Source organism: Vigna radiata, chromosome 4, assembly GCF_000741045.1.
Source record: "Vigna radiata var. radiata cultivar VC1973A chromosome 4, Vradiata_ver6, whole genome shotgun sequence".
NCBI lineage: Eukaryota > Viridiplantae > Streptophyta > Magnoliopsida > Fabales > Fabaceae > Vigna > Vigna radiata.
In genome coordinates this window covers 10,406,526-10,426,715 of record NC_028354.1, presented here as the reverse complement: position 1 = coordinate 10,426,715, position 20,190 = coordinate 10,406,526, and the positions used below count along the sequence as shown (strand labels likewise).

Sequence of the window (20,190 nt, the reverse complement as noted above, 5' to 3'; positions counted from 1 at the left end):
TCATCCACAGTGTCAAAACACTCTTGAAAATTTTTATGCCAATAAAAGCTACATAGAGAATATTGTTTGTGTTCCTTTAGCAAGCTAAAAGAGCAAGCATTAAATCTTATATACGTCAACAGAAAATCATCCTATCTAGTGAGCAACAATGTGGTCTTTTATCAACCCTTGCACAACCTACTTATCTTACCTGTGATTGGTTGTTTAACCAAGAATACTCAAATATTATATTGGAGCGGTTATTGTTCAAAGAATATTTGATTAAGATAGAAGTGACTTGCGAAAGAATACTTGTTTGAACTAGAAGTAGTTTAAGAAACAATACTCGATTAAGTTAAAGGTGGTTTGGGCAAAGAATAATTGGTAAGGTTAGCTAAGAGTGGTTAGGAATCAACAGAATACTTACATTGAACCAAGAGTACTTATTGAAACATTACTTGGTTAAGTCAAAAGTAGTTTGAAAAAGAATACTTGACTGAGACAAAATTGACTTAGTAAAAGAGTACCCGAAGAGATTAGTCAAGAGTAGTTACAAGCTCAAACAATACTCGAGGGATTAGGCACAAAATAACTACGAGCCCAAAAAAATACTTGCATAATACTTCTCATAATTATTTTGTCTAGTGAAACTCAACCAATTGAGTGAGAATTTAACAAAGTTTACGTGATCAGACGAATGAATTTAAAAATGCAATATGTATCTCGTCTTTCTCCTTATGTTTATATGTTACATAATATTTTTATTTGTACTAAATTAGAAATAGAGTTGTTATGTAAATATATATAACATTTTAAATAAGTAAATTAGTTAATCTATAAAGTTACATCTATTACACTTCATCATAAACAACTACCTTACATTAATATATTAATATATTGATATATATTTGAATGTTTATTATGAGATAATATTTGGCTTAAAAAAAACTAAAAACACAATTCAACCTTCATTTCTTATATTTCTTTTTCTATTTTAAAAAATATAATAAATAACATTTGGTGATACCACCACCTTCAATTAGCAATTTCAAAAGCTAACTCCATGAAGATTTGTCCTCATCAGATCTCACAATATATACAATTGTAAGCATCTTCTTATAAGGGTCCTCACTCCTTTTCACTCATATTCTCCCTTTGAAAAAATGACCATTCAAGCCAATGATGAGTAACACTACAAAATTGTCTTTACAAACTTTAAACTTAACTTATAACCTTTGGAAAGTTGGTAGGTCTTAGGATCTAGTTTCGTCATTGCCTTTTACTCCTCCAATTTGACTCTCAATAATCCAAGATTTGACTTTAAGAATTGGATTTTTTAACATAACCTATTTCCTTGCCATGTGTACCATATATATCCATTTTTCAACATAATACCATTATTTTTGCAGTAAGATGCGTAGTATATTTTAGAATTCATTATGCGTTGCATCTGAAGGGAGAACACTATCCATGTCAAAGTCATCTAAACCTTGAAACATGTCAATTTCATATGATATCCTTTCGTAAAAGTCTTCATCCATGGTAAATCTGACAAAATAAAGTTTAAATTGTCAAAAATTAATACACAATATTCATAGAAATGAAATCATGAAAAAAACTTATTTCCAGAACACTTAATTCGGACTGAAAATCATATATGATTTCTGAAATGCTTAATGTGTTTTGGAATACATTTTCTAAAATATGTAGGATATATGTTACGAGAGTGTTTTTCCTTACACCACCCTATATTTCTATTTGCATTCTTACATTTTTTTTAAAAAAAAAGAAGTTTATCAGATTTTAAAATCTGTTAGCTTTTTTTAAATTTTTAACAAATTTCAAAATTTATGGAATTTTAAAAAAATTAATAAATTTTGAAATTTATTAAGATTTAACAAATTTTAAAATCTATTGAAGAAAGTTATTTTTGAAATGTAAGAATAAAAAAACGTGGGGTAATACAGGAAGAAACACTCAAATTTTGATCATAATAGGTGATCTGAAACACTAATCTCAACATTTTGGAATGTTCTAATAAAAATAAAAAATTGACGTGTTGGTCATTCATACCTTTTACACCTACCGAAAGCTGACCAACTTTATTTCACCACTAAAGCAATGAAATAGTAAAAGTGAAGACTGAGGAGACATCATTGAAATAAAGCATAAAATATGCAATGGTCGTTTTAATTATTATAGAGCTGTAGGAAGAAAAAGTCTTAGAATATAAACATGTTAAACATTATTTACGATCATTTTAGAAACTGTTTTCAAACACTTTAGTGATGTCCTTCTACTTAATAGGTCCTGTGATTGTGATGTACAACTTAAGAACTTAAAATATAGGGCGCATCTACACTATGAAGAAAGCTTTCTAGTTTAAAGCAATTCATTTGCTAAATTACAAATAATAAGGTTTTGAAAACTGATGTAGTTCTTACGTGATCATATGGTGAGATAACGTGGACAATGCACTTTAACATAGCTTGGTTTCAATGAAAACATGCTTATATCGATCCAAAAAAGTAGATAGAATAAATGGAGCTTTCATAACTTTCGACAACATCAATTACAACTACATTTTGGCACATGCACGATTACACAAATTACAGGCTGTTATAAACAAAATTGAACGACACTTTAAAATCTGACATATGTACAGATCCCAGAGACCAAAATTTGTCCTTCTAAAAGAACTAGAGATGGAAGACATGTCGGTGCCAGCTTTGGAGTAAACTTCAAAGGAAATTTGGCATGACGGCCAATTCCAGATTTGGAATGATTTGAATTATTAATTGCACGGTATAAATACCAACCTTCATGACCTCTCCAAATGGCATTGGAAGATGTATTATGATAAATCTGCAATGAACAAATATTACGTTTCCTATGGCTCCAAGTTCTATCTATTAAAAATGATAAACTAAACACAATCCCATATTCAAAAGAAATGCGCACAGGTGGTACTAGTAAGATCAAGTACCAGCAAAAAATAATCATTTTTTGTCCAAATGGAGACAGGCACTCATTGATCGCTGCCAATGTTCCTTATCTCGACAGTTGGGAATAAGTATACAATTGAACCTCCTAGGTATGCATACACCAAAACAACACCGGCCTCTTTTCAACATCCGGGACAGAACCATGTTTCTAGTTACAAATAAACAGGCTTCACATCATTAACCCCAAAGCTTGTAGCACACTGCGGACACTTCCGATGCCTACTCCCAGCAACTTTCTGGATACATGAGAAGCAGAACAAGTGGTAGCATTTTGTAATTACCACCTGACAAAAATAAAAGGTCAGATTTGGTTTTCTTTAGATCTTAATTTTTGTAAACAGACTAACAACCAATAGAGCATTATAACCAGTACAAGAAAATGAGAAACAAATCTTGTAATAAGCTTCTCACATACGCTAATTTAACTAATATATAACATCCTATATTTTTACCTATTGCTGAAGCTTATTTTATCTAATTTTTCCAAAAGCTGATTTCAGCTTAAAATAGTTTTAGCTTATGAGAAATTTATTTAGTTTTACCTTCTTATTTACTTTTCCTATTTAGAGAAATTTAACTAAACATAGCCTATATCCAACAGTAATGAATGCAGCAAATCGTCATATAGACATGGAAAAAATTAAAGTAATTAGCTTATGCCCTAGGGTGTCAAGTAAATACATCGAATAACATTTCAAATTGATTATAATGAATGGATCACAATTTGTTAGAAATGGTATTAAAAATAGGTAGGAAGAAGTAGTTGTATTGGTAAACTGCAATATGTTGTACCTGAGGTGTACCTAGCTTTGTACCTAGGAATCTAGGTTGATATACTCATTGTATCAGAATTCTACCAATATAAATATGAGAACACATGAGGAGTGTTTAAACTCAATCAAGTACAGTCTCTTTTTATTTATCTCAAACCCTAAACCACTTATGATCCGTTAAAAACTATTCGTTTGTAATACTTTTAAACTGAAGATTTCTACGATTTGACCAAATAAGACAGCGTTTATAGGGTATGAAATTCCCAAATAACTCGGAACCAAGTCACTGTCTAACCTTATGAAGTGGGTCCCTAAACTATTTGAGCATTTCTAAATATGTTCATTTACTTTTAGCAAGGACTAAGATTCTTCTACCTTAAGAAAACCCTGGAAAAGGAGCCTGGTTGAAAATGATAATAAACTTAGGAACTCAACCATAAATTTTAAAAGTAGGGAACCTATTTAATCATTTCCAAACAGTTCAGACAGATTATTTGGAGCCTGTTTTCTTGTCTTCTTTCTAACTATAACATGTCAACTACATAGATTAATGAAGTTCGAACTTTGAAATAAACTGACTTAGTAATTGGTGAGCTTTATTTCATTGAATGACTTGAACATCCTTACAGTCTAACATCAATTACCCATTTTGAATTAGAGTTCATTTAATTCTAGTTGATTATAATACCCATGAGAAGGGAAGGGGTCCACTTATTACCAAAGTATTACCTAACTTATTCACTTTAATAACTTTATATGAACATTGCATTTCATCAAAGTTGAATAAAAGGCCTTAGTATGTAAAATGAAATTTACCAGGAAGAAGTACTACACATGAATCTGAGAATACATGATCCTAAAGATTTAGAGCACTTCCCAAAAAATGAGTACTTTCCCAACAATCAATATAACCATTGAAAGGAGAATTCTCATTAATAGACAAAGTTACAAAATATTTCAGAAACAGCAGGGTATTTACTTTGGCATTTAAAATAGCTACTTTGACATGGAAAAATCTTAATATGTTTTTTGTCAACACCAAACTCATACTTTTTGGTAGATAAGTTTCTCAAGATCCAAGTATTTGGTTGGAGCAGAATGCATGCTCGCATCTATGTGCCAGCCTCGCCCCTAAACTCTTACTAGATAGAATTATACCCACAGCCTCCCTTAATGCTCACTTATTGCTATATACGAGGAGCACTTGCCACCCACATACAGAATGAGAAGTTGTCCACAGCATTATTTTCTTTACTTTCCCAGTGAGATTTGGTCATTTCGGCTTTATGTGGTAAGTCATCATCACCCTACTTATAATTTCTACTTTTCTTTCCTATTCTTAGAAATATGGATTAGGATCTAAGTCAATCCTTTAAAGCTGATTCCTACTCAAGTTTGTATAGGTTCTATTTGAGCTAAGTCAATGTGAAACAAGCCCTCCAAAGAGGCCACAACAGAGGCATGATAAGAGTGACTGGAATTCCAACAACAGTCAATTTTCCTTTTTCCATAAAACAAAAATAAAAATAAAATATATTTATTTATTAAAAAAATTGCAACTCCACCTATGGTCTTATTATACCTGGTCCCAAGCTCAGATAAAGGAGGAGTTGTGTTGGTCATTCAACACCCAACTTAAAACTCACAAATATAGCATGCAAGCATTTCCTAGTATCGTGAATGTGGGATTTCAAAGAAAAACAAAATGTCGGAGAAGTAGAAATGAGACTACCAACATAGGATATGTAGCCATACAACAAAACATGGGATTTGAAATGATTGTTTACATAAGAGATATCGGGTACTACCAACTGAAAAAGGATAGTACAAAATCAATTACGGTAGATACTTACAAAGAGGGCCAAGAGGACAAGAACACTGGAGAAAGTGGTCAAGATGGATTTCATGGTAAATAACATCATTGGAACGTTGTTCTTGAATGGCTTTATGGTTCGACTTCAATAAAAACTATCACTACTAGTACTGTTTTAAGGTCAGGTCAGAAATGACAATAAGAAATCCAACACAAACTCGTATAGCTCCAAAATTTAATTCAGAAACATCACTATTCTTTCCCAGCTATATTAGGAAAGAAACACACATCTTTGGAGGCTTATAGTTTCATCATTTTAAAGTGAAAAACATTTATATTTCATTAAAAAACACTTTTAAATTTTTTATCACCCCCCCCCCCTTCTCTCTCCTTCCCCAAAACTCCAGAATCAGCTTGACCATCATAACCACAAGGTGCTTCCAATGAGTTTTAGACCGATGCCATACAATACACAATTTATAGAACATACTTTCGTGTTTATCTCTCTCCATTATTATAATAAGTAATAAATGCACAAAAAGACAGACAGGCAGACACAGAATGTTGTAAGAATAACATATGTCCTTAAAAATACCTCTTTTGCCCTATCTTGACAGATACTGCACTTGATAATTTCCCTGTATTCTTCAAGTTCTTGTTGAAGCTTTTCATTTATTGAAGAGCCCTCATTCTGTTCTTTAAGGCGTGAAAACTTTCTCCTAGCAACCTCCAAATCCTCCTCAGTTCTTTTCTTGGCAAACCTTAGTAATAAAAAGACAAGGTTACAAAAAAAGTGTGCAGAAAACATTTGACAAAAATTGTATACATGACAGACTAAATACCTTTCTTTCTCAAGTTCTACTCGTAACTCCATTCGTGTCACCCTATTACTACCAATTTTTGATTGCAATTCGACCACTGTATCCCTAATCTGTTGAGTTTGTCTTCTAATATCAGACAGCCTTCTTTGTGTATTTTCTGAAGTGACAGAACATTGAAGCTTATCCTCTGCAAGTCTTTGAAGCTGATCCGAACAAAACTTCAACTGCACCAAGTAAGGATCAGTAAAATTCCAAAGTCAAATCGGAAGTGCAATTTAAGAATTAAATCAAGACCCAGCTACCTGGTCTTCAATTCTTGAAGCTTTAATATCATATAAGTTCAGGGATGTGTTCGCTTGCTGCATATCTTGTTCAATTACCCGCTTCTCCATGAGCAAAGAATCCTGCTTCTGCCTTGCCCTTACACCCTCCAAAACAAGCTGCACCAATGAGACAATGAATAAAAAAATCCAAGTGACAAACATAATTATATTAACATATGATTGGTCTTCAGGAATATTAGAAAATGCTCCATGCAAAGTAGAAATTTTGGGAAAAGAAATCAAAGTTGTGTTACATACTCTTAAGAAAATGGAATTTAATTTTAATTCAATCTCACAAAAATAATTTAATAATGTGAGATTTGTATTTATTTATATATTATAATTTGATCTTATCTTTAGTCGATATGAACTTTTCAACTAATACAAAATCCTCTGAATGAAAGGTATTTATAACATATTTTGACAATATTGTGTTAGAAAATCAAGTTTTATCTTCTGTAAGGAAAAGTCATATACAGGGTACAGAAAAGCTGGTTATTGGTTGTCTTTTTAAAAAGCCTATGTAGGAGAAGGTTCTCCTAAGATTGAACATGTCCTCTTTCCTCCTGTTGTATAACTTTTTGTAATATTATGTATGTTCTGCTACTAAATACAACTAAATCAAGCAAGCTAATCGAAATATCAAACACTTTGGTTTTTAATTTCATAATAACTATGTTTTATCCCATTTAGTTTTATCCTCCAATCATCAATCTGGTACTATTTGTCACTACTACCTATCCAGCATCATTGGTTATCGACTGCTGCAGTCTGTTGCCACCCACCCCGGTTGTTATCATCAGTGACCACTGCATCTGGTGCATCATCTTGAGCAACAGAAAACCCAAACAGTTTTGGAGACTAAAACCTCCTCACAAATTCCTATTCTTTTAATACCCTTCCTAAGGGCATTCAATCCACACATCACCTTCCACTATGGCGTGATGTCGCAGTACCTCCAGGAGGTTTGCCAGCTGTCCCCATGCCTGTTTTAAGACTGACCATGCTATTTTACCACATTTGAGGAGTGGGTCAACGTTCATCTTTTTTTATCTTTTGCTTCTCTTTCTCGCATACATGTCAAGTTTTGATATGATATCTTCAATCTCCGGACTTCACTACTTTTTTATCAAAAGAGAGTCTGCTATTGCATCACTAAGCAGGTTGCAATCCTAACCACAGGTCAGAACAACTATCTATCAATTAAGACAAATTTGATAGGAAAAATTATCTATATCGGGGTCACTCCAGTAGAACGATGGTTTGTTGGTCAGGTATACTATAATCACTGGGAGATAGATAATGGTGAAGTGCCATCTGATAATCACAAAAAGTGAAGAAAGTTTTTATTTCTAATTTTGTGCCTTGCTATGCCAATAAGTAGAACCAAACATATGAGGGACCTTAACGACTTTCCCAACTTCCAAAGCTTTTTGGAAATATGTACAAAGTATTTTTGCCAATGATATTTGATGACTATATGATTCTGACTAGAAGTTGGCTTCTCTCTTAAACAAGCTATTAAGAACTGGATTTTAAACAAAATTTAACTCATAAAATCAACTTGTAAGATGAGTTTTGTACTTACATATATACTCTAAATTGGCCTTATATCTAGACAACGTGGGACTTCCCAACACACCCCCTCGCACTGAGGTATATACATTTTGTGCATGGAACTAGACATTAATAGATGGTCTGATAGTGGCCCGATAGCGGATGGAATGATATGTCCAAAGAAAACAAATCTCGCTAAAATAGGCTCTAATAACTCATGGCTTTGATACCATGTTATGAAATGGACTTTAAACCTAACTCAACCCCATAAAACTGGCTTGTAAAGTGAAGTTTACACCTACATATTGTTAGATCATTAAAGGTTTACGAAAGGAAGAATAAAAAGGGAGTAAGTTAGNCACGTGTGAGACACGTGTAAGGAGGATAGTATGTTATAGTTTGTTAGAAGAAAGAGAGGGTATAAATAATAAACCGAATAGGAGAGGGGGATTAGATAATTGTTGCCTTTGGGTATAGACTGGATCGTTTCCAGTGGAGGAAGGGAGGCTTCCTTGAGAGAGAAATACTAGCTTGTTATTTTGTTCCTTCACACTTTACAGAATAAATAAAGTTCATATTCATACAATTACTTCTTTTGTTGAGTGTGTGTGTTGATTCTCATCTGTTACGGTTCCTGAGTAAAGGAACCTAACAAATTTGGTCCAACCTGCCGAAGAAGAGATGGAATACAGGGTGAGTGCATTGGAGGGAAGATTTGATTCCATGGAGGCGACGTTGGAGGAAATTCGAGCAGAGTTTAGGGAATGGCTCGAAACGCGAATCGCGACTATGGAAGACGAAACATTAATCGCAACCGTGGAAGAAGGAACCAGTGTCGGAGCTCCGAAGGAAGTCGCAATTCTGTCAACGCTGAACGCGAATGGCGACCACTAGAGAATTCGGAGGACAAAGCAGAAGATAGAGGAGACGTGCAATGTAGCTAGATGAAGCGCGTTGAATTGCCAACGTTCGAAGGAGTGGCCCCATGGCTGGATCGCGAAGGCAGAGAAATTTTTTGATCTACAAAACATGACGGAGAGGGAGGCACGAGCTACTATTGGATCCGCTTCTGGCGGAAGAAAACCCGACATCCAAATTGGAAGATATTCACGGAAAGGCTGGCGCGGAGGTTCGGCGGACTGAATCGAGAAATCGTTTATGAGGAGCTGGCAACGGAGCGACAGGAGAGGAGCGTCGACAAGGACATCCAGGAGTTGGGAAGTCTAGTGCCACAAGCATCGAGAAAACCAGATCACTCCACATTTCCTGTTTTTGTCGATCTTGGAGCTAACATTATAAATGGTGTTGAGGCTGCAGGGCTACTGAGCGAAGATCAGATACTTATTCGTTGATTGGTGATCAGTTGGATCTTGGGTTGACAATGATGAACCGTGATTGCCTTCGCGATGACAAAGAAACTGAACAAAACAATTCGGCAAATAGACCATTTGATTCCAAAAGGGACAGTTCTGTGGAAAAAAAGCTTGATGGGGATATTTTGAGCTCTCGGGAGAGGAGGCTAAGGGATTGGCACTTCGCTCACTTGGAGCATGATTGTGCTGCTTCACTTAATAATGTTTCCCTTTCCTACTGGAATCATGAAGTGTATAGGAGTTTTGGAGGAGATCATTGTATGATTAAAAGGGGTCACAGTTTCGTTGTTGAGTATTTGGGAGAAGGAATCAAAATTCCCTTGAACCATAACAAATGTGTCAAATGATATCAAGGAGCCTGGTCAAAATCATAAAATCAAAGTTTCTGCAGCATACAGCAATGATTTCTTTGGTGATATTGTTCTTGTTACTATTCTATTGGGCTGTTTGAAGGCTGGAACTATACAGTTCTACCCACCTTTGCCACAATGGAAATGTTTTTCTGGGAAGCGTTTTAGTTATGGAACTCTAAATATAGTGGTTTTGGAATTTCCTAGTGAAGTTTGGGATTATGCTGGGGACTACTTCGAAGAAACAGATGCAAGGAGAAACAATAGAGGTCACTGCTTTATGTTCTATAATGTTGGGAACACGGTTGGAGCTCCTGCCCTTATTGCATTAGAAGTTGGTAAAGTAGCCATAGATGGTCAAAGCTGGAGCTCTTCGGATCATCTCAAACATGCATTAAAGGTTCTCCGAAAATTTTTTGGGCAGGATTCAGTTCCAGATCCTGTTACATATGTGGTGACTGATTGGGATACTGTTTGGGGGGCAATGATGAGTGGACTAAGTGAGTCTGTTAGCAAAATGGACATATTGAGCACTGGGAATGAATATATTGTTGAGGTGAAGGGATTAGAAATCAGAGACAAACTTTATCTCTTTTGAGTTGGGAGGTTTGGATGTGAATTTAGGAGCTACCTGTTTGGCATCCCTAGGCAAAATGAAAGTAGATTGGTGGCAGCTTAGCATGAAGATTGAGCAAGAAGAATGGAAGAAATCGATGGAGGATTCGAGGAGCAGAATGTTGGAAGTTGATAGAATCTAGGAAGAATGGAAGACAGTGGAGGAGGATTTGCCACCACCCAAGCCTCCAGACCGGTAATTGGAGGGCGCCACCTGGGAAGAGGAGCGTTACATCAAATAACAGTTCCTTATTTCAACCTTGAGGACAAGGTTGATGTTGGGGAGGAGGGTAGTGTTAGACCATTGAAGGTTTACAAAAGGAAGAATAAAAAGGGAGTAAGTTAGACACGTGTGAGACACGTGTAAGGAGGATAGTATGTTATAGTTTGTTAGAAGAAAGAGAGGGTATAAATAATAAACCGAATAGGGGGAGAGGGGGATCCGATAATTGTTGTCTTTGGGTATAGATTGGATTGTTTCCAGTGCAGGAAGGAGGCTTCGTTGAGGGTGAAATATTGGCTTGTTATTCTGTTCCTTCACACTTTACAGAATAAATAAAGTTCATATTCATACAATTACTTCTTTTGTTGAGTGTGTGTGTGTTTGTGTGTGTGTTGATTCTCATCGGTCCCTGGGTAAAGGAACCTAACACATATATACTCTAGCTTGGTCTTATCTCTAGTAGATGTAAAACTTCCTAATACAAGGTAATTATGATCTGATTTCTTTTGTTGTCCGAGCCCAATCTACAGCAAAAGAACTAAAGATGATTTTGGAAGCTCACTCACCGGAAAATAAAAAGAAACTGGAAAAGTTGTATGTGAATGTGATTCCCTGGTATGCATAATTGTTATCAAATTTAATGGAAAGCATTCATTTAATGGAAAGCATAATAAAACAAATCCTTCATATTCCAACTCTAATGATGGAAAAAATCCTAATGTGTCTATTAAATCTTCTGCAATGGTGAACACACTCAAGATACATGAAATTCATTTTCTGACAGCAGAAAATGTCTCCAAGTTGGAAAAATTTATGCTTAAGCTTTCCAAAGAGACACATCAAGAATATCTTCTAGTAAAGTCCAAAGGCTGCCCAATCATCTTGAGTCCCCAAATGTTTCAACAACCTATATTTCTCAAATCATGGATAGCGGAGGTCCATTGGCTTAGGTGCTTGGGTCGAACTTCTAATAATGGTTTTCTATCCACCCCCATGTCTTCTCCAAAATTTCCCCACGTTACTACATTACCAAACGAATCTGGGCTACATCCAAGGGAGTAGGTTGAATCTCTCTTTGTCCCTCCTCCCTAGACTTGATAATTTTCCTCTTTAATCCTAATTGTCCTTTTAATCTTGTCTCTCAAAGTTAGTTAACCAAATAATATAAGTATTCAGTAATATTAGATTGGCATAGGACAAGAACCCCCAGGTGTCTGCTATCTGGAAAAAATTCCGTGTATTGTTGTGTCCCCGTCTCCATGCTCCCTTGGGGCACCCAAATTTATTTAAGATGAAAAACATCATTCTTGGTCTCAACAAACTAACAGTGTAATATAGTGAGTCATGTCATTTCTACTATGGATATTCTCCTCGGATATATTTAATGAAAGATATATTACCTATTTTCATGTTCTTTAATGAGATCAATAATCAATTTGGAAAAGAACTGAAGTTCTTTGAAATGATAATGCCAAATAATCAACTTGTTACCTCTATTTTTCTCTTGTCCTCTACATTAATCCATGTCTACCCGTACACCACAACAAAATGAAATAGAAAAAAGAAAAAATAGACATTTAGTCGAAACTACATGAACCATGTTACTCAATGAAAATGTGCTTGATCATCACTGGATTAATGCAACTGTAGTTCTCACTACATGTTTCCTAATAATAGGATACTGTTTTACTTAGAAAGTAGATTTTATTCTAACTCAGCCCTAGAAAATTTGCGTTTAAGATAAAGTTTGCACGTTTGCACGTATTTATACACTACAATTTAGTCGTATCTCTTATTAATGTGGAACTTCTAACACTGTCATGTCAAGCACTATTTGGGCTTGGTACGGGTATAATACGAGTATAATGCATTCATATTCTACCTCATCTCATAACTCCAACCATCTTGCCTTCTCTTCTCTCCGAAAAAAGCACTTCCACAATGCCAAACTGAATACAGAAATTGCAAAACAAAGGGGCTGAACAACTACAAGAAGTGTTAGAATGACTGTTTGAATACAAAGCTATAAATGCTTTAAAAAGCTACTCTACTGGAAAAAAAGGTAATGCTTCCAGAAGAAAAGCTCTCAAAAGCCCTTACAGCTTGTATCCAAAGGTCCTTAGAATACAAGGGAAAGATAGTTGTGACAGTCATCTATCAACTGTCAATAGCCAGTTGTCAAATGTTGTCCAAAGTGTGGTTAGTTAGAAATGAGTTATGACAGATGTCACTAACTATTTCAGTCATGGTAAACAAAATTGTGATCAACTTGTAAACTCCTAGTCTGAGTTTACGTTCCCACAGTCTTGAACCCAGTTAACTCAAGTAAAATTGTGATTTTAGAGCTGATTCAGCAAGCTCAATTGGAAATCAGGAAAAAGCCAAAAAGGACAAGACTTTGTTTGTTTCTAAGTCACGATATATGCAAAAAACCACAGCTAGGTCATGGTTCATTGGTTATCTCTTGCAAGTTCTTGTCCGTTTTGGGTGTTGATGTTGCATTCTCCTATTGCATGACAGGTCTGCCTTGGGGTCTCTCAGCTTTGCACCACCCTCCCATTTTCTTTTGCTTCTCTATTTCATAGTGCAAGCTACAAATTAGTGGGTTGGGTCATATTAGGGTAATAGTTTTCTTTTACTCCTCTCCTGCTATTTTGTACTGTTAGGACTCGGTTTAAGTCCAAAAACTTTTCTTTGTAAACCATAATATATAATATAATGACATATTTAAAAATAGTATATAATACGATCAACAAGTAATAATATTACAGTAAAAATATAAAATGTTATTCATAACATCATATAATATTGATTATCATGTTACTTATAAGTATTTTAATATAATTTTATTCAAAGTAAACTCTCTCAAGTTTACAATGCTTGTACTCTAGTTTGCCAATCTTGGTTTCAGTAGCTTGCTCAGTAGCAACAACTTCTCTGATGTAACATTCAAAATAGTTAATGAAATAATCTTTTTCTCTTAGAAATTATCTTCTCCCTTTCTCTTTCCAACTCAACATGTTAATAGCTACATTGCATAAACAATACTTTGAGTGCGGAAATTGATATATCATATCATAAATACTAAAAAGTACAGTATACATGTGAGAAGATATATTGTTTATGAATATGAAAACATAATGTTTCGAAAATGTATTGTGTGAAAATATACCACATTCATTTAAGTCATTAAATCAAAGATATATACAATTTAAATAATATTTCGATACTAAAACATTCACCAAACTCGAAATATTATATAGGAAATAAGCTTAATTGTGCAAAGATAGTACAAGATTGGACAGCACTCCATTTAGACAGAACAAAGGGTCATGTCTAAAATATAAATAAAATGAATGCACTTCACAGCTTAAAAAGAAAAGTCTTGTCCGGCACTAAAGCTGTATTACATATACACACACATTCATACATCCATACATACATACATACACATACACAAAGGACAATGAATATACTGAGAAAAGAAAGAACAGACTGTGCCTATCAATGACAGCAAGCTACAGACATTAGCTGAGAGGGAAATAATTTCAGGGAAAGCTCCGGAAAACAACAACTGGTATATCAAGTGAGTATCAAAAGTTCAAAAATATAAAAGGAAGACTAAATAAAGGCAAAGCAAATGACAGATGTAGAACAGCCAGAATACAACATTATCAACAGATTAGCTCTAACTTCTTCCAAACCCAACCAATACCCATCCAAGAATGTCAGTTATTGTGAAATACAGAGGAACTTGTTAATATGCAGATCACAAACACATCAAAGAAAAACTATCACTTTAAAAGTAAACTATGAAGATGCAACTGATTTCAAGACAAACTACCTTAATATTGTAATCATCTCTTTCAGTAATTTGCTGCAGCAGATGTTGGTTTTGAGTTTGCATGTCATCATATGCTTGTCCAATACTCTGCAAAGCAACAGATCAAAAATACATTCAGAGTCAGAAACAATTACAAAAGAGACTGATTAGTCAACTAAGTCATTATGCATCAAAGAATTCCATCCCATTAAGATTCATTATGCATCAAAGAATTTCATCCCATTAAGATACCTCTATTTCAGACAAGTAGTTCTCATTTTGTTTGTTTTTAGACTTCAAGATATCAGACAGATCACACATTTTCCTGAAATAGAAAACAATATGGACAAATAGAGTTAACAATCAATTAAATAATACAGCAAATTTAAGGAAATACAGTTTCACACAGATGAAAGACAAAAACCTTCAGTTGTTTTCATGTAAATATTGATAAACTTACACACTATTGAAAAAGCACAAACAAATGCATCAAATAGCTGAGAAAATAAAAAATAGAATTTCAAATTCAAAGGGTACAAACATCACCAGGTACATACCAACATGAAAGAACTACATTTTTCACGTAGTAAAAAATCATGAGAATTAACAAAAGCAAATTGGATAAAAGTACTTTAAAAATATAATGATGTTAAGAAGTAGACTTTAAATCTAACACAACTCTATAAAACTAACTTATAAGGTGAGATTTGCACTCACATATTTATTCTAAATTGACCTTATTTTTTACTGATATGAAACTTCCAATACATACCTCTCATGCCGAAGTACATACATCTTGTGTATGAGATTAGACATTAATGAGTGGTCAAATAACTGTCTGATGACAGATAGAATGATATGTCCAACAAACACAAATCTCGCTCGAATAAGCTCTAACCCATACCTTTGGTACCATGTTAAGAAGTGAACTTTAAACTTAATTCAACCTTCCAAAACCAGCTTATAAGGTGAGATTTGCACCCACATATATACTCTAAAATGGTCTTATCTCTAATCAATATGGAACTTCCAACAAATGACAAAGCAATTTTGCTTCAATAAATGGAAGCTAAGAGAAATAAACAAACAAGTTCTAATAAGTTATAGAAAAGGATTAAGAAAAAACAAGTTCTTGTTTATTGCAACAAAAACCTAAATAATAGGAAAATCCAAGACAAACAATAAGATTTTTTGGTTATTCCCCCATTTCATCAAGTAATTTCATAAAAAAACGATCAAGACAACAAAATTTGCAAACTTATACTCTTATTTCTATTTAAATTATGAGAAAGCGGACTTTAAACATATCTCAACCCTCCTGTTGAAATTATCCCAAACATAAATCTAGGCAAAACAGAATACAAATAGAATCTCTCTTCTTTATTCCATATACTTTTCCCCAACGTGTCTTGGTACCTTCGTAGTCTATTGATCGAGTAAGCCCACTCATTCTTTGGGCCTCATCACTCTAACATAATCCCACATGCTACGAACTGAAAATTACATCTAACTCAATCCTACAAAAGTTGCTTCATAAAGAGAGGTTTACACTCATTTATTATATTTTGTCCATGTCTCTAATTAATGCAGGATCTCCAACAAAACTAATAAAAAAACATGAGTAAGAAAAAGACAATTGAGAGCAACCACTGCAAGAGGGAGGAAAAAAATAAAGACAAATTGTAAATTTAGTAAGAAAATGTCACCTTTATTTTTTATAAACAAAACCAAGCAACCAAAAATAAAGAAGACCAAAAGAACATCTAACCATTCATGAAACCTTAACGCAATCAGAAATAAATTGCAATATTGAGATAACATGACCTCTACATTTATGTTTTTGCAATTTCACTGGCAATTCTTCTGATAGACTTTGTTAGCTAGTGTGTAGTTGCTGACTCAGAAGTGAGTCATACAGCTTATTAGCTACTATATAATTTCACTGTCACTTTTATCATAATTTCACACTTCATTTTTCCCTGTTATGTTTTCTCTGATATCTAGTATGGCATAAATAGACTCCACAATACATCCTACAGTAAGTGTTAGGGGCTGGAAAACATATGATAGGGGCTGGAAAGTGTAGGAGAGGAAGAGGTACAGGAGAGAAGGAGAAGAGAACCGAACGGTAGAAGCGAGGACCGAATGGTAGAAGCGAAGACCAAATGGTAGAAGCGAAGACCGAACTGTAGAAGCAAGGACCGAATGGCGGGCAACTAATTAAAGTAACAAAAGAGATATTCTGAGAAGATATTCTAGAGAAGTTAATTAGAGTAATCAAAGCCATATATTAGGATATTATTCAGTACAAGATAACTATAGTAAATAAATATACAGTCCAAAGAAATATACAATAGATAATATTTATAATTAATGATAGATACTAGGGGATTATATAGGGATATTTACATTAAATATAGATATATTCTAGAGAGATATTTAGTAAGAGATGGGCGGGAAATACTATAGTATAAATAAGGCTAGAGTCTAGGGTTAAAGGTATGCTTTTGATTTGTGAGTTTTGTAAAGGAGGTTATGCTCCAGGATAATTGACGGAGGTTATGCTCCCAATTATTAGAAATAGTTGACGGAGGTTATGCTCCCAATTATTGTTTACTTTTGTTTATTCATACACTACCATCAATAAAAGAGATTCATTTGTTCAATTCCATTCTTTTATTATTCTTTTGCTTGTTTTGAGTGTGTGAGAGGGCGATTTCGTTACGTTCCCTACTCGGATACGTAACAATTGGTCTGACATGCCGGATCCGTCAAGGGTGAGGAAACTACCGGATCAATAAGAGGGAGAAAGAAATCATGGAGGGAAGGGTAAGTGCAATCGAAGGAAGACTGGATGGCATGGAGCTGAAACTAGAAAACATGGAGATGTCCAGGGTGGCGGAATTAGCGGCACTCCGCAAGGACATGGAGGCAAAATCAGCGACACTCCGCAAAGACATGCAACAATTGATGATGATGCTGGAAAGACGAACTCGTCAAAACGATGAGAACTCGGATGAAAGCCAGAGCTCGGTCAACGGGAAAAGGGAGAACCAACACAAGGATGAAGAAGGAGAGAAGATCGGTGGTGGAGGTGGTGGACCGAACAGTGAGTGGAAGAAAAGGGTCGAATTGCCAAATTTTGAAGGGGTTGATCCACTAAATTGGATTAATAGGGCTGACAAATTTTTTGAATTACAAGGGGTTAACGAGGATGAAAAACTACGCCTCGCCTATATCAACATGTAGGGTAGCACTGGTCATTGGTTTAGATTTTGGAGGGGCAAGACCAAAAACCATACGTGGACAGGGTTGAAGGAAGCGATGGTGAACCGATTTGGAGGAAGAAGTCAGGGGTCAATCTTTGAAAGTTTGGCGTCCAGCAGGCAAACAGGGTCAGTGGAAGATTACATAAAAGATTTTGAAATCTTGGTAGGACAAACGTCCGGCGTAACTGAGGCACAAGTAATGGGGTACTTCATGGCAGGGCTACAGAGGAGATTCGTAAGCAAGTATGGCTGCTAGACCCACAGGAGTTGATGTCGGCTATGAGGATGGCAAGGGACACAGAGGAGCTCCACGGAGGTGCGAGGACTGAAGGCGAAAGTATGATCGAGAATCACTCTGGGGAGAGACCTAACGGTTCGAATACGTGGTTGGAGCCCAGTCGCCCTATCCAGAACCGAACGGTAACTTCTGTGGAAAGCCAAGCGGCAATCACAGAGAATGTGGGGTCCGGACGAAAGGAAAGAAACATGAGAAATCTGCCTTATGAGGAGTATGAGAAACGAAGGAAAGAAGGAAGGTGCTTTAGATGCGGCAAAATGTTCGGTCCTGCTCACCGCTACCCGGATAAGTGCCTAAGAGTCATGATATTGGCAGAAGACGAGGACGAATGGCCACCACCTGAGCCTCCAGACCTTAATTGATGAGGAGCCATGAGATCAAGCTCCCCGTTCCCAACCTTGAGGACAAGGTTGTTTTGCAGCGGGGTGTACTGTTAGGGGCTGGAAAATATATGATAGGGGCTAGAAAGTGTAGGAGAGGAAGAGGTATAGGAGAGAAGGAGAAGAGAACCGAACGGTAGAAGCGAGGACCGAACGGTAGAAGCGAGGACCGAACGGTAGAAGCGAGGACCAAACGGTAGAGGTGGGCAACTAATTAAAGTAACAAAAGAGATATTCAGAGAAGATATTCAGCAAAGGATAATTAGAGTAACAAGATCGTATCTTAATATATTATTCAGTATAAGTTAAATATAGTAAATAAGGCTAAATATATTCGTATCAGATACTTATAGTAAATAGGATTATTTTCTAATATCTCGTACATTTTTGGGAGGGAATTAATTAGTATAAATAAAGGGGAAGCCTAGGGTTAAGGGTAGGCTTTTGATTTGAGAGTTTTGCAAAGGAGGTTATGCTCCAGGATAATTGACAGAGGTTATGCTCCCAATTATTGAATGACTCAAGGAGGTTATGCTCCCAGTTATTGTTTACTTGTGTTTACCCAGATATTACCATCAATAAAAGATATTCATTCGTTCAATTCCATTCTTTTATTATTTTTTTGCTTGTTTTGAGTGTGTGAGAGATTGTTCTAGTTACATTCCATACTTGGACACGTAACAGTAAGTATATGTGAGAAGCATAGACCAACCTTTTAGAATCTTCTAATTTCTGTCTCATGTCCGCAATCTCAGCTTCACCAGCAGCTAGCTTTTGTTGTGATCTGGCCTCTGCTTCATTGGCTTTCTTAACTCGAAGTTCCAAGTTGTGCTCATCGAGTGATGATTTTAAACTTTGAACATGTGCCCATGCTCTATATTCTGCTTCCCGAGCATCCATGACATCCCTGCAGACACAGATCTCCGTTAGTATTCCACAATTTTTGTTTCATGTGTTGGGGAACTAGCATGGCAAAATGTCATTAGTTCAACCAAAATGCCAACCATATTAAAAGTTTGTCCTTTATTTTTCAAACTTTATTATATTACAACAAAGAAATCGTAGTTTTGAAAGTCATGCATCAATTGGGTTCAAGACTATTATGTAAAACAAGTTGTTACATAACAATACATGTTGTAAACATACAACAAATAAAATAGAGACTAAAATATCATTGACACAAAACAATCTCACTAATGTTGGAGCTTGAATCACAATTGTGCCCAACTTCATGCAGACATGGTTAACAATGCTCTCATTATGTGGCTTAGTAAAAGTATCAGCAGGAAGTTCCTAGGTTATGAAGTGACTTAAAGAAAAGCTTGTTGACTATTTTCCTAAATCAAAAATGCAAATTAGGTTGTGGCAATTTGAACCCTTTGATAATTTTAAGCTAACATTACAATTTCAAAATTACCACCCCTTGCTAAGAGACATGGTGAAACCAATGGATAACAGCCTTGGGAGGACCACACCACAAAAATGCTCACATTGATCATTGGAATGTTGTGATTCACATTCCGAGATATGTAAAAGGGAACCCAAGACAAGGATAGTTGTATGAGAACAAGGGATGTACTCAAGTTGA

At 35.3% G+C, this 20,190-nt stretch overlaps 1 protein-coding gene across 3 annotated transcripts in view; it reads right to left on the bottom strand.

Annotated features, from left to right (window-relative positions):
- Positions 1-2,508: 2,508 nt before the first annotated feature.
- LOC106759213 (E3 ubiquitin-protein ligase BRE1-like 1) overlaps positions 2,509-20,190 on the bottom strand; it is a 31,185-nt gene continuing 13,503 nt past the window's right edge. The window contains exons 13-19 of one of the 3 annotated variants that reach the window (XM_014642272.2): positions 19,315-19,509; positions 14,908-14,980; positions 14,677-14,763; positions 6,694-6,831; positions 6,413-6,615; positions 6,166-6,331; positions 2,509-3,268 (exon numbers count right to left, since the gene is read on the bottom strand). In XM_014642272.2, coding sequence (XP_014497758.1) covers positions 3,137-3,268; positions 6,166-6,331; positions 6,413-6,615; positions 6,694-6,831; positions 14,677-14,763; positions 14,908-14,980; positions 19,315-19,509 — 994 coding nt within the window. In that variant the 3' untranslated portion in view covers positions 2,509-3,136. Of the gene's footprint in view, positions 3,269-6,165; positions 6,332-6,412; positions 6,616-6,693; positions 6,832-12,714; positions 12,782-14,676; positions 14,764-14,907; positions 14,981-19,314; positions 19,510-20,190 lie in introns of those variants that run through there. The other 2 variants (XM_022779785.1, XM_022779784.1) reach the window with 2 other exon arrangements.